This window comes from Silurus aristotelis (genome assembly GCF_946808225.1).
Source record: "Silurus aristotelis genome assembly, chromosome: 1".
NCBI classification, from domain to species: Eukaryota; Metazoa; Chordata; class Actinopteri; order Siluriformes; family Siluridae; genus Silurus; species Silurus aristotelis.
This window is the reverse complement of record NC_139574.1, coordinates 20,776,940-20,792,248: the sequence shown is the minus strand read 5'-3', so window position 1 is coordinate 20,792,248 and position 15,309 is coordinate 20,776,940. Positions and strand designations below refer to the sequence as shown.

Sequence of the window (15,309 nt, the reverse complement as noted above, 5' to 3'; positions counted from 1 at the left end):
GAGATTAGAACAGGTATAATCTGCATACATTTTTAAACCTTTTTTACCATCATATACTTGGAAAACAGATATAACCAATATAAGCTGTTGTGTGAATATTTATTTTTACTAGACAACCAGTAAAACAAATCATAATCAAGTCAAGTCACAACAGACATTGTCTCAAAGCAGCTTTACAGAAATCAACAGTTAAGGTGAATGGTGTGCATTTATCCCTGAGTGAGAACTAACATAAGCACTGGAATGTAAGATTATGGGTAATGTCCTTTCTACAGTCTTTTACAGTCATTTGTGGTTATAAAACTAGGAGCTACTGAGCAACTGATAAAATAGCTCAACATTTTAGATCATCATAGATCAAACACCAGCTTCTCCATGCCAGAGCCTTTAAACACTCAAAGAAGTCCAATGTCCAAACTCCACATGAAGTGGGATCCAATTGGCACTGGTACGTCTCTAGATGGTTCGGGATGTTTGGAGGCATCTACTTCTTTGTGACGTGACTGGGGCTGGCTACTTAACATGAGTGCAGCACACTCCATACAAATATTATAATTCTATAGTAGAATTCTGACCTAAATATAAACTTTTTTTACTCCGACTAGTCAACATTTTCACAGTGTCTGACAGATCTCAGCTGGCTGAGAACTCTGATTCCCAGAAACTACGGTGACCTACAACTATGGCCACTACAGACTTCATTACACACCCACACACTATTTGAAGGACATTCATTCACAAGCACAAGAGGAAGTAAACATTGGTTGTGCTCTTGTTTCATGAATTTACCAAGTCTTATAACACTTGTTATATTATACCTTTGTCTCTGATCTCATTTTGACCTGCTGTAGTGTATTTGTATTTCTCCTAAACCTGTCCTGTTTATTGGAATTGTTTGCTGTTGTAATTAAAGACTCTAAATCACACTTGCATCATTGTCCACATATTAGACAACAAACACAAACATTCAATCTTCAAGAAACCAATCCACCTATGAGTGGGTCTATGGGTGGTGGGAGAAAACCAGGGAACCCCGGGAGTCCTTCAAGACACATAGAGAGAATGCAGCTCCCATTACACACTTTGCTGAAATGGATCGAACCTTGAACCAAACATATACACAATATATAGTAAATCCATTTGCATATGTGGGGAATTAATTTATTTTATTTGTACAAGGTTTAGTTTACCACTCATTAAAGTGCAAATGCAGATTATTTGGTCTGAGTATATGTCAATATATGTAAAATGGGCATTGTGCCCATGAAAACTTTGCTTTGTAAGTAATACCCGACTCCAAATAAACATACAAAACCAACTCTTTACTAGCACTTATTTACAGAAAGCTTCTATCTCATGTGATATTTTAGATCTGTAAGATTTGTCTCCTAAATTATAGTAAAAAGAAGAAAAAGTAAAAAGTTACACATTTTTAACAAACTTTCAACACAACGTTCAGCAAAGTCCTGAGCTCAGAGAAGATTGGCTGTTGGTTGGTTGGCTGTAATTCATATTGGTTGCATGATTGACTTGTAAAAAGATATGCTTTAATAACATGTATACATATTCGAAGTGTTTAGTTTGCAACACAATAACTATTGAAAATAAATAAAACAGAAATTATATTAGTTCATACCTAAATGTCCTGATGCATTACAGTGCAAACAAATCAAACAAAAAATAAAATAAACATAACTAAAAAATAAACATGATGACACAAACACAAATTTAAACTCTATGCTTCTAAGACAGAGTGATTATTAGTCCTTGTCTAATAATCCCTTTCGCCAAGGCCTTTCCCAGCCATATCGAATGCGTTCCAGTCTCTTGTTGAAACAGGGCATGGCCAATATAGCCCTGAGAAGTAACACCACACCTGGGAGGAAGGAGGCCAGTATAAATGATGGTGGTGTGTACCATACAAAGTGCTTCACCTCCACCCACTTTCTCCAGCCATACACAAGAGCATGAGCTGTACACAAAAACAGGGCTGCATGTCCCAGAGTTCTCTACAAAAACATAGAAAGCATATACACACATTTAGTGGCAAATAAAAAAAAAAGCAATGTGCAGCACAAATCTTTATAATGTCTAACATGACTGTGCAATCCAGACCTCTGATTAATGGTGAGGAAACTATCAAAAACAGTGCATATCTGTATTCATATTTTTTCACTTACCTGGACACATTGAAACTCTCTCCAGTTTAGTGCATTCGTAACTGAGGGCAAGGAGGAGATAGCCACCAGAGCCAGAATGCCCAATCCTAAGATTCCCAGTGAGATGTAGATCTCCATCCTCCAGACATCATCCTCTACCCATGAACTCTCCTTTTTTTCTTGTACCTATCACAAAAACCACTAATGGGTGCTAGAGGCCAGTAACCATGCCTCTTGTAAAACGTGTAAAACCACTAGTTGGATATTTCTTTCAGACTTTATACTCCAGTTCATCCCAGAGCAGTTCATTTACAGTTCAACTTTTAACAGGATATTTCTTTCAGACTTTATACTCCAGTTCATCCCAGAGCAGTTCAATTACAAGTTCAAATTTTAACAGGCACCTTATGTGTTAAGTGGCTAATAGCCATTCTCTTTACTTACAAAAAAGCATTTAAACGTAATGCTTTCCTTACCTGTTGGTAGGCCCAGTTGAGAAGTTTGTACCTGTAAGAGCGTCTCATTGGGTAGCTCAGGCTGTAAATGGCATGTAGGCAGGCCAGAAAGAAGGAAAGCAGACCCAACTGTTTCCTCACACCCATCCAGTTTTCCAGCCAAACAGGGAAAGAGCTGTATTTAGTGCCTGATGAAAAAGAGAAAATTTACTTTGCACATAAAAACTCTTTTGACTAGTGTTACACTAGTGTTGACTAGTGTATATAATACTGTTGAACAGGATTATCTACAAGAAAGACATAACAATATTTCTCAAAAGCAATGTAGCCTTACTCTTTATTACCTCTTTTTAGAAAGAGCTGAAGAGCCTCAATTATTTTCTTGTTCACCAACATGATGATGGTGCCAGTGCTGATTTTTTTTTTCCAAGCCCAGCAAAGAGCAACCAAACAACTTCATAATTAGATGTGGAAATTTACTACTGAATGATGTTTTTAAATGTGGATATTTCACCAAGCACTCTTTCAGCTGCTCAAACAAAGCTGTTTTGCATTGGTGGTGTAACTTATATTAAATTTGAGTAGAGCACTAGAGTTTATATTTAATATATATAATATATGTATATATTAAATATATGTATATATTTAATATATACATATATTATATATTAAATATTTTGTTAAATATTTTGTTAAGAATGCAAACAGCTCTGGATCTGGTAATCAGAGAGCTGGTTATATTGTCCATTGACAATACAAAGTCTGGACTCATTCCCTGTCTAACCTGAACACCAAAAAATTGTAGGTCATGTCATCTGATTGCATGGTAATTCATTACAAAATCAGAAAATGCACAGACCTCTGTAGATGGTGTCAGTGTAGAATGATATAATAAATAATCTAATATTATATAATATCATATATTATATTATTATTATTATTATTATTATTATTATTATAATATGTAATATAATACCAACAACTTATTGTGGGTTTACCTGGATAACTCGCATTCCTGCTGCCATGTACAAGAAGCAACAGATGGCCCTTCTTCTTTGAGAAGACTAAGAAATCTCTAATTTACACACTAATATCACGATATGTGCTATAAACTCAATAAACTGATTCAAAATGTTTGGTCTGTCTTGCAAGTAGAACTGAGTTCTTTAAAGGTTATGGCAAAATGAAGGATATTATGTGTGATTTCTGTATTTACTCGATTCTCTTGTGCACTTTGCTTTTAAAACTTTACACTTTATCACTTATCGAAGTGAGCATGCAATATGTACTGTATGCGGGTTCGAAACACAATAATGAACAGTGAATATTTCTTGCAGGTGCTTGTTTGCTCACCTCTGTGTAGTTGCAGTAATGATGCCAGTCCTCCAGGTAAATAGACAAGTGCCAACAGAGTGATTGATGTCCATGGTAGAACTTTATTTAACACCAGGATGGGAATCTTGTAAAAGTCATTTTTACTCTGAGATATATAAGGCTGCAGCACATCCCGTAGAAATGTGTACACAAATGCCACAGCTAAAATAACAGTCATGACTTTGAATGGGAGGTGCCACTTGGGGAAAAGGGGCATCTCTCGTAGGCGAATGTCAGCAGGCAACTCAAATTCCTCTAGTGCAAATGCAGACAGCAAGGGGTCGAAATGCATGCTCAACAACTCTTCAGCCTCCATTTCTCCCCCTTTGAGTTCCTAAGAGACAGCAAGTACTGTAATCAATGTCTTAAGTTAAATTATAACTAGACAGAACTGTAATTGTAATAATTGTAATAATACGGTGCTGTGACAAATAAATGCTATTCAGGGGAAATATTCAGTAAAAAAGGATGAAAAACCCTTAAAACTGAAGTCATTAAAATTTGAGTTTGGAAAACACAGATCCTTAGCTATTCAGAAATCTAGACATATCTAAACATGAAATTTCTTTATTTTGTAAGAATTTTTTTTATTTATATTTACATTTGACACTACAAATAATTTCATATGCAAATAGCATTTTTTTTTACTTTTTTTTTATATAATGTAACATACTATCTAATTAATATAAACATAAAAACTAGTATTACTTTATTACTTATAAGAAGTTTTGGGTACATAACTGTCATATTTATTATATAGGTCGTTCACTCTGTTCTCTAGTGTGCCCTGCCTTTTGAGTGAGCTGTAGTCGTGGTGGTTCCTCTTCAGAGGGCTGAAAGTTTTCATCATGGTACGTTGCTACCTCCCCCAAGTCAGTAGAAGATCTCTGCATTGTAAGGCAAACAGCAGGAATCCCTACAAAATTACACAACATGCACTGTTATACTACGCATTAATGGACACAAGTGAAGTAGTGCTTTACTGCAACTTGTTCCCATGCCAAGAATGAACCCTTCAAGCATGGGGGCACAAACACAATGTCTGGCATTCACGTGACTGCCTTGTAATAACCAAGGCATTAATTCTTGGACTTGGGAGGATTTTCACAGTATGTGTTGTTAAGAGGGTTAACATTCACCATCGTTATTAAGCATTCTACAAGTTATTCGCCCTGATTTAATATTCAAGCAGTCAAAATATGGACCACTATTCCTAACACTGTACAGGGTTTATATTGGTATTTGTAACATGTGAAACATAATTATATACAAAGCACGTGTCTTTCTTGAATATCTAAACTATCTGTCTATTTTAAATATGAATTAAAACTACAACAAACCTCATGAAGTTTATGATTTATGATTTAAATGTTAAATTGATATATGGGGAAAAAAACACTCATGCTTAGTATATAACATGAATACAGATACGTGACACTGAAGTTAAAACCAAGCCAAAGTTATGATTTATCTCATGCAGCCAACAAAATACACTCAATGGATCATACAGTGAAAAAGAGGAGCCATACCTTAACACATAAACTTCAGACTGCTCAACCTGTCCACAACAGATTTATGTGTAGCTGTTAACCGTGTTTGTCCTGCATTTAATCAACAAATTGCTAAAATAATATGTAAATATAAAAACAACCTTCTAAAATTATTCTAATACTTTCTCTGACACGTCCTTTCCCGGAGACGAAGACGCTTTCATATTAGCCCCGCCTTTTCCAAAAGTCCTCCAATCACAGCTAACATACGTCATAAATTCCGCCTCCCTTTATACAAAACTGCCATGTGTACTTGGGAGTACCGTTGTACCGTTTCCGCTCAGTGTATACAGGAAGTTTATTTATTGTTATTTATTTATATTACATTGTGTGTGTTTCTGTAATTAAAAAGATTTTTATGCAAAATAATATATAAAAGGCTCATTGAAAATTAAACTTATAGCTACCGGTAAAAATAGCACTGTCACTTCTATAACCAGAAATTTGGTTTCCCTTTCCATAGTCCTTTAGGCATTTTATTATATACACTCATTTTTATAAGGAACACTTGCAGACCTACTTATTTTTGCAGTTATATAAGCAGCAAATCATTTAGTATCAGTGCAATGAATAAACAAATGCAGATACAAGTTGACAGCAGGTTAATGCTTGATCAATGATCATAATAGACAAAAGATTGTGATCTCAGGGATTTTTGACTATAACATGGTGCTAGAGGAGCTGGCTCGAGTATTTCTATTACTGCGGTTTCTGAGGATTTTCATACACAAGACTGACTCGATTTCATTCAAAGTAGAGCAATACATAAATAAATAAAACATTGTAAAACATACCATAGCACCAACCCAGACAAGCTTATAAAACTATTGTCACTACATACAATGGCTTGCATACATATTTATATCCTTGAATCTATATTAAACGAAACATTATCAAATTTCATCAAAAGTTTAATTTCATCAGACTAAGGAAACATTATCCACTTGAGTCAGTTTAAGGGTTTCACATGAATAAAGGTGAAACCTTCAAGACCTTTAAGAAGTTTTATAGCATTTTATTCCATGGCTGTAAATACAGAATGTATTATATTTTTTTGTTTCTACGTTTCACACCAAACATGCAAAGTACTCTGAACATTTAAAAGCAGCAGAAGTCAAAAGACTGCACTGTTTTTTGGTTCTGCTCGGCCTTGTTATTTTTCTGATGAAAGCATGAATGTGTTCTAATTCAATTTTAGTTAGTTTCCTTTAGAACAGCTCACATGAGCATCCTGTGATTCTGTGACTCTCATTATTCCTGGCAGAACATCCGACAGGGTAGTTGTGATTTGGAATAACTGAACACGCAATGCATTTCAGGTTTCTCCTGCCGGCCATGCTGGCATTAGGATCATTAATCCCATGCTCCTCAGGCCCTCTTCATGCAAAATGCAAAGTGGAATGGTAAATATGCTATTTGTTTCTGTATCTGTTTTGCTGCTTGATTGCTTTGGTTTCTCTTTTTGCCCAGTAAATGATACATAATAGCAAAACATATATAATTTTTATTATGTGTTTACTCTTGTTGTGAGGTTGGTGTGATGTGATTTCATCTTAAAGGTGTGTATTTAGAATGAACTGTGTTAACCTCTTAAAGTAACTCCTCTCAAATACCCATACTTTGTTAAGCTTTTTCTACAGTTCTAGATTCAAAGTGGAAAATAAACTATTGTTCAATGCACAGTGGCAGATTACAAATCTGTTTCAAAGAAGCATGCTGTCTTAATAGAATTTTATGAAGTCACATGTTTACACTAAGGCTACATAGATTGCTAACTTTTGCATTAGAAATAATCATAGCATGGTAATGTTATTCATAAATAACATATAAAGCATATGGTCAATTCATTTCCTTGTTAGTTTAGATGTTCAAATCAAATGTAGAATATCTAGATGTAGTAATTCTGAACTGAACTAAAATATAACTCAACCATGAATTTTGTATACAGTTACACCCTTAATTGTATAAAATGTCTGTGTGATCTACTGAATGTCTGGAATTGAGCAGTGTCTGCTTTCTTCCAGTTGATGGCAGCATTTGAATTCAGATGGGCAAATGTCAAGACTCTCCATATTGTGTAGATTTTTACGATCATATATACAGTATACAGTCAAATAATATAATGCGATAATTCGCGGCTCCAAAAATCTGCGGGTTGTAATTTGTAACCTAACTAGCAGCATGTTCCGGATTAAAATTTCCAAATGTTCAGGAAGATTAGGAATAACATTTTAAACTGTTTTCACTAACAAATTTTATACACAATTGGAAAACACATTAATGCATTAAAGTGACAATGTCTAGAATAATTCACTAAGGTACCACATGGGCTGCATGGGTGCGTCCAAAACTCGTGGGGGTCTTAGAACTTAACCACAGCGAGTTGCGGGAGACCACTTATATGTTGAATTAGCTGTGCTGGGGTGTAATGGATTCAGCATCTGGTGAAAAATCAGGGGGTTTGTGATTTTTGACAGTTACTATTTTTATTTGTTTACTGTGAAATAGAAGACAACAATGAATTGAATAACTAAAATTATTGTTACTTTCAGGAAAGGTTCTAAAAATGTAAAAGCTGATTGGCTTCAGTAGTAGAATATTATTGTATAAATATAAATAATAAAGAGTTGAATTATGTCCTGAGGAAGTGTGTGGAATTTATTTTTAATTTAATAAGAGGAAACAATATTGTGTGTAGCTAGGGGTTCCCAGGAGTTTAAGCATAAATAAAAGAAGAAAAAATGTATATATATAAGTGTGTGTGTGTGTGTGTGTGTGTGTGTGTGTGTGTGTGTGTGTGTGTGTGTGTGTGTGTGTGTGTGTGTGTGTGTGTGTGTGTGTGTGTGTGTGTTTCAGGTACTTTGGGCTTCCCTGCAGTTATGTGTATAAAGCCTTGGTCACTCAGATTCAAAAGTGGAGGACAATGGCAGGTTGTACTATGGGTGGAGAAAAGTGTTTATATAAGGTAAGTGTGTGTGTGTGTGTGTGTGTGTGTGTGTGTGTGTGTGTGTGTGTGTGTGTGTGTGTGTGTGTGTGTGTGTGTGTGTGTGTGTGTTTATTAAATTAGTATTATACTGTAAGGAGTGAATGAATTAATAAAATTTTCTTCTAAATATAGCTCCTCTCAGCCTCTGTTCACTTCATCTCAGCAAAGCACATGGCACCACAGAAGAAATCTGTGGAGGATATCAACTTCAGACTGGTTCCATTTTCATTCTTCACCCATTGCCATGTATCAGTAAGTTTTAATTACATATGCATACATTTTTTGTTGCACATTTTACTTTTACATTTTCTTTGGAAACAATATGAACAGCCTAAAAATTCTGCATAGGCCATGTCAATCTCAGAAACCTGGTATGCTGTTACAGACCATGGCACGAATTACTGCAACCTCTACAACTTAATAGAAGGTAAATCATTACACACAGTTTCAATATTTTGTACTTATATGTACATAATACATTTATCCATGCATAGATTCATTACATAGATTAAATGTATTGTTTAAGAGTGCAGCAGGGGCTCTCTAGCAGTCCTGGCCTGTAAATTCCTGGCAGCTCAGAACAACTATTACTAAAGGTTTTTTCATCAACAAAACAACAGAAAAAAACTAAAGCAATGTTTTGGATTCTTTCTTTCTTTCTTTCTTTCTTTCTTTCTTTCTTTCTTTCTTTCTTTCTTTCTTTCTTTCTTTCTTTCTTTCTTTCTTTCTTTCTTTTTCCTTTATTTATTTGTATAGGAAGTGGACTGACTGGGGCTCCAGGTTATAAGGAAATCACTAGTGACTTCCTGTGCACACAGAGGTCCTCTGCCAACTGCACTGTTTACTGACACTGGCATCCATTCAAGCAAATATTATCCAAAGGTTACAGGTCAACGTTGTAGATGTATGTGTATGTATGAAACATAAACATATTAATTACTGTTTTTCAGTTTGTGCAAACACTATGCGGCTTATAATGAACATTTTGGAGATTTTAACATTTTGGAGATCTTTCTTTCTTGAATCTACAATTCAATTCAAGAGTAACAATATTTTAGCTGCTTTCCTTTGCACAAAAGAAATTGTAAGGGGCAAATATAGCTCTCAGTGCTGTTGTGGTTGGTCTTCAGAGAAACATTGTTCTTTCTGACGCACAGAGCATTTTTTTTTTCTTCTTAAAAACATCATCGTTTTCTAGATCCACTCCCAGCCATGTGGATTGGAGGGCAGCTTTTATTAGGGCAGCAATATAGTCAGCCCAACTCAGCAATCCATCATAGAGAATGCAGCGCGCCTCAAATCGACACTGTGGCCTGCGCCGTCGCTGTCTGTATTGAACATTACCACTGATATGGCCTGCGCTGGCCTGAAGAGGGCAGTGTCTGCAAACACTCCAGCCCATCTTTTACTTCATTGTGGCACAAATTGTGTGATTTGTTTTTATGATTAAATTTACAGACTTTCTAAATGGTTTATTATTAGCTTTTATTCAACTACCACATCATACTCAGAATAAAAATCTATTTGAAATAAGAATTAATATAATACAATATATGTTACATTCTATATTAATGCATGATTATAAAAAAAGATTTTCTTTGTAGCTTAATGTGTCCTGAACTCATATTATAAGCAGTGACAGGGATGTAGATGCTGGAAATAAATGTGGTTAATTAAGCTTTTTTTTCCACACCAGGCGTTTAAATGTATATTTGTACTATTTTATTCTTTATTTCATCATAATTCTTTACCCTTTTTTCTTCATTCAGGAGGTCTAAAACTATATAATGAATGTTTTGCTATTTACAAAAGTATGTATGCCATTAACTGAGAAGATATACAGTATCCATAATTCTAATAAATATCCTGTACAATTCAGTTAAAACTCTCTACATTCCTTTATATCTTTTTCTCAGTACCAAATTTAGTCTTGAATGACAGCTCTTAAGAACACCTCTAAGACTACAAGGTATGAGGTAGAAGTGCAGCATTTGTCCCAGTCTTTTTCCCTGCTTCTAACCCACCCCTCAAAATGATCAAATTTGTCATTGATGAAAGAGTGCTAAATCCTCTCAGAACCAATTAAAAAGCCCCTGCAGGGCAGCAAGCCACAGCCTGACAAGGAAGTGGAGAAAGGTAATCAGCACCTGGCTATTGAACAATATTGAAAAGCACAACAATAACACACAATAAATCACAGTGAGAGCTACAGTGGATATGCGCTCTCAAGGACAAACAGGTTGTTCTCTCAGGCACAGGAACCACCTTGCAAAAAAAAGCATTTTCTTCCTTCTTTTGCTCTACACATGCAACTCTTAACAGATTTTAAGACTAGATATTAGGACAAAAACTAGATAATTAATGAGCCTGAAATTCTCTGCATGTATCTGTATAGTAATATGAAATCAGTGAGCAGCAAAGAAAGAACTGGACAGTTTGGATGATCATATGAGTGAAGCAGACTGTAGGTATGCCGAATATGTACAAACCTAGATAAGCGTATTTACCCTTAATTTGCACATCAGAAAATCTTTTCGAAAAAACCTTAAACTTTATCGTTAGTCAGATCCTATCAGCTTTGGCTCAGCTCTCATTTGGCATGACACAATATCAGATCAATGGAGTAGAAGAATGTAACTGGAGGGCATGCTCCATGTGCCCCAGTCAATAACACTGAACATCTACCCCCCACCAGTCAGACCCCCAATGGCCAAGCCACCTGCGAGACTGAATCTCAAACATGCACATTTTCTATAACAAATGCACTTCATCATGAATGAATTTTCCAGACACTGGTACACCTTCAGTGCAGATTAAATCGGACTTACATCTCACCATGGCCTGTGTATCCTCAGGGCAGAGGGAGAGTGTGCGCAAGATGACAGCATGACGCTTGTCAACCAACATACGCCCAGCTTTTCTTCCCCCTCACTGGATCTGCCAGTATTGTTTATGTCTCCTCCTCACATGCGGAAATCTGTGAAAATAACTTTGCTTTATTGTTGTAATAAAATTGAATACATATGGTACATTACAAACATTAAAACAGCATTAAGGTAAGCAAGTTAAAGATCTAGTAAATTTATCTATGTATCAGAATTTAATCAAACTACAGTGTGGGCCATGGAAAAGTAGCCCGTCTCTAATACCAGGGCCACGCTATTTGGAGGAGGCCGTAGCGCTTTGCTGTCTTTCAGCTGTCTGTCTGTCTGTCTGTCTGGCGACGTGGTGTCCCCACACTCTACAGACATCAAATTCTGCCATACTTATTCAAGTATATGTATATTTTTTTATATAATTTATACTTTATTTTATTTATTTACTTTAAAAAAATTTTAATCCTTATATTCTATTTTTTTTTTCATGTTTAAATGTTGGACAGTTGTATAAAACATTTCACTGCATGTCGCACTCTGTATGTATGATTATGTGACAAATAAAAATTGTATTTGAATTAAAAATTTTGAAAAAAATGTCTTTGGTTATTTAACATTATTTAAAATAAAATGCACATTAACAAAAATCTGTCAGTTGTACATTGAGAATCTTTTATTAATATTTATTTATTTCAAGTATTTGTCATGGCAAGTTATTTGTCATTGATTAATGTATCATTAAGCAAAAGCCAATAAATCAGGAAATGCCCTTGTCTTTTCTCTCTGGTGCTCTATTGCTTGCTGTAATGAACATATCTCCTCAATCAAAATGCAGAACAGGACTCCCCTTTAATGTATCCAATTGCTCATTTACTGAGGTAGCTGTTCAGTGATTTATTTTTTTCTTTAACACTCTGATTTAATGAAATCCCTCACTCGCATGATTTCATTTGGCCTGAGTATTAATGCTAGAGGATGTAATAATTACATTGAAATATTAATCCAGCACTTGAGACAGAGCCATGAATCACCAGCAAGTCCAACCTGAACATACGCTTTTGTCCTTTTTCTCTTCCTACAAGACAAATTATATGAGAAATAATAGTAATCCACTTTAAGACAGTCTTAAAGTGGATTATTGTATTACAGAAAGGTATATTTGGAAAGGTTTAGGAAAGAGGGTGCGTGATTAAGTCAATGTGATATGCTAAAATACATTCTGGGAATACATGATTTAATGACAGAAAATGTAAATGATTAGGAACAATTATCTGGGTCTGGCATATTTAATTAAATGTAGATTTTGGATATACAGTATGCGCAATTTTACTATTGAAAGAATTGAAATCATTTTACATCATAACACAATTTTTTATTTCCAACTGACTTTGTAAAGAAAATTACTTTTTGAATTTATTTTTAAACAAAAAAGATTTTTGAGTGACTTTATAACATGCAGCATGCTCCAAATATTTCTCATATAATAAAATATGCCTTAGTAAAATAAATCTTTTTAAAGATGCCTTGTGTGTCCTTTGGTTTGGTTGAGTAAAAATGTAGGTAGTATCAGCAATTTTTAGGTAAATATATTTGACAAATCTTTTATGTTTTACACTTGAACATCCTGAAGTCTTATACTATGTTTCCATTCTTTTTTTTTTTCCAATGTACAATGACCATTGCTACTTTTAAGAATCATGCTCAGCCTCTGCTCTTCCTGAGACTGCAAGCCATCCCTCAGTCTCTCTTCACTTTTTCACTGCTATCACTCACTGCCTCACGTAAGGCTAAACACCCTGACACAAGCTGCGAGATGGGATTACCAGCAGGGAGCTGGAGGCTGATTGCATTTCCGTGCTGTCTCTGTGGTGGAGGGGGGTGATGATGGTGCCAAGGTGGGCACAGGTGAAGGCTGGATCTGTCGTCCAAAGAGGGAACATTATGTAGAGCTGGACAGAGGGATGGATGTATGGCTGATGTCATCTGGACGTCTCTGTGTAGTTCATCACTCAGTGTTTCAGATAAAAGGGAAAATGTCATTTGGGTCCTGATTTTTGTTTTGCAGGTCATTGTTCTAGGGAAAAAATAAAGAACAGTTGAGTTTCACTGAAACCATGGCCATGCTTTTATAATATGAGAATTAAAAGAATTTGTAAAAAAAAAAAAAAACTTGCACAGATGGTAAGTGTTGATATAATGAAACACTTGTTTATAATGTGTGCATAATGAAAGTAAAAATTTGATTTGTGAGGTAAAAACAGAGAAGACACCTGAGATTCACCTTGTTATTCAGTTATGTCATTTATGCCAGTAACTAACATTAGTGACCAGCAGATTGCTGTAATTTTGTACAGCTTGATATATTGATTCACATACATGTGTCATCTGGTCCATGAATCTCAGACAGCAGCTGGGTGCATCTAAAACAGAAATCATTCAAATCTGACACCCATCAATTTCACAAACGTGATAAGTGAGCATGAATTTGGCAGCATGGGTCAAAGTTTTAAAATGACACAGTACCTATCCATCTGTTGTCATGTGTGATGTGAAAGATTTTTCCTTTGTGTCTGTAATTACAGTACACACAAGCACCAACAATACATACAGGCAGATTGCATTACAGAAGAACTTTGTATGTACATAAAACTCCTTACCACTTTAATTGATTCCATTGTTTATAAATCAGGTGAAAACATTAAATACATTATATAGAACCCTACAATAGAGTAGTTCCCATTTAGAACGAGTCACATAGAAAATAACCACTGATATAAAAAAAAAAAAAAATTCCTAATATACCTACAGCACATTAAAAAAAAATTGTGTGGGCAACATCTCATATCACATTGCAAACTCTAGCAAACATTATTACAACCGGTGTGTTAGCAGGTAATCTTTTTGCATATAAATCCATATATATCTATAGCCTGCCTAAGTCAATCCCAAACTCACTTTAGTGCTGTAAGGCGTTATTAGGGGATGAAGGATGCAGTGTGAGACTTCCCAGTATAAACAAGGTGTGTGGGGGGGGAAATAGTCTGTTCGGTCCTGACCTGACTTTAACCCCTTCAATTCTCAGCTATATATAGATGAATGTGCAGTTTGTCTTTCAGACACTGTCATACTTTCCTAAGAAAGAATACCAGTAACTCACCAATATATTGCTAAAAAAATACAAATTAAATGCATTTGGCACACAGTGTTATAGTAATGTATCCAGTATTAGGTGTTATAGAATACAATAGATGGATAAAGCCAAAGATCATACTAAAAAAGATTAAGCAACCACCTTTCCATGCCCCTGAAATGACCCTCACCTCAAAATCTCTCTCTCTCTCTCTCTCTCTCTCTCTCTCTCTCTCTCTCTCTCTCTCTCTCTCTCTCTCTCTCTCTCTCTCTCTCTCTCTTTCTCTCTCTCTAACACACACAGACACACACACACTCTGTTCTTGAGATGAGCTATGAAGTCCTTCACATTGTAAATATTACATCCCCTGACTCCCTTTAAGCCCTATAGACAGAAAGCAGCTTAGACGGGGCACCACGTCTTAAATGCAGGTCATAAAGAAAGACGGGCTGAAGGGAAAAGAGCCATATGAAATAAAGAAAAATGAAAATGAATACAATGGCAATACCAATTGTTGGGCCCCACACAGACCTGGGAGAAGTTGGGTCACTTAGATTTATGGAAGCCCGGTTAATCCAGGAATGGAGATAGGAGCAAGGAGAGAGAAAGAGAGAGAGAGAGAGAGAGAGAGAGAGAGAGAGAGAGAGAGAGAGAGAGAGAGAGAGAGAGAGAGAGAGAGAGAGAGAGAGAGAGAGAGGAAGAGAGAGAGAGAGATGAGTGCTTGACATTTATTGGAGCTTTGGGAGATGGTCGAGCTGTCAACGACTGGGTGGTGCCAC

The 15,309-nt window shown here is 35.6% G+C and overlaps 1 protein-coding gene and 1 long non-coding RNA gene across 2 annotated transcripts; one reads left to right on the top strand and one right to left on the bottom strand.

The window, feature by feature from the left end:
- Positions 1–1,149: 1,149 nt before the first annotated feature.
- Positions 1,150–5,706, bottom strand: LOC310731958 (STEAP1 protein-like). The gene is made up of 6 exons (XM_083552077.1): positions 5,518–5,706; positions 4,780–4,904; positions 3,968–4,322; positions 2,636–2,802; positions 2,181–2,345; positions 1,150–2,009 (listed from the first exon to the last, which is right to left on the bottom strand). Exons 2-6 carry the CDS (start codon positions 4,879–4,881, stop codon positions 1,761–1,763), a joined length of 1,038 nt encoding a protein of 345 aa, XP_083408203.1. The 5' UTR covers positions 4,882–4,904; positions 5,518–5,706; the 3' UTR covers positions 1,150–1,760.
- A 1,072-nt stretch (positions 5,707–6,778) lies between these two features.
- On the top strand, positions 6,779–10,387 carry LOC310735265. Its single transcript, XR_014536253.1, has 6 exons — positions 6,779–6,941; positions 8,395–8,503; positions 8,657–8,776; positions 8,873–8,951; positions 9,281–9,428; positions 9,723–10,387. It is a non-coding gene; the product is annotated as an uncharacterized lncRNA (long non-coding RNA).
- The last annotated feature ends 4,922 nt before the right edge of the window (positions 10,388–15,309 follow it).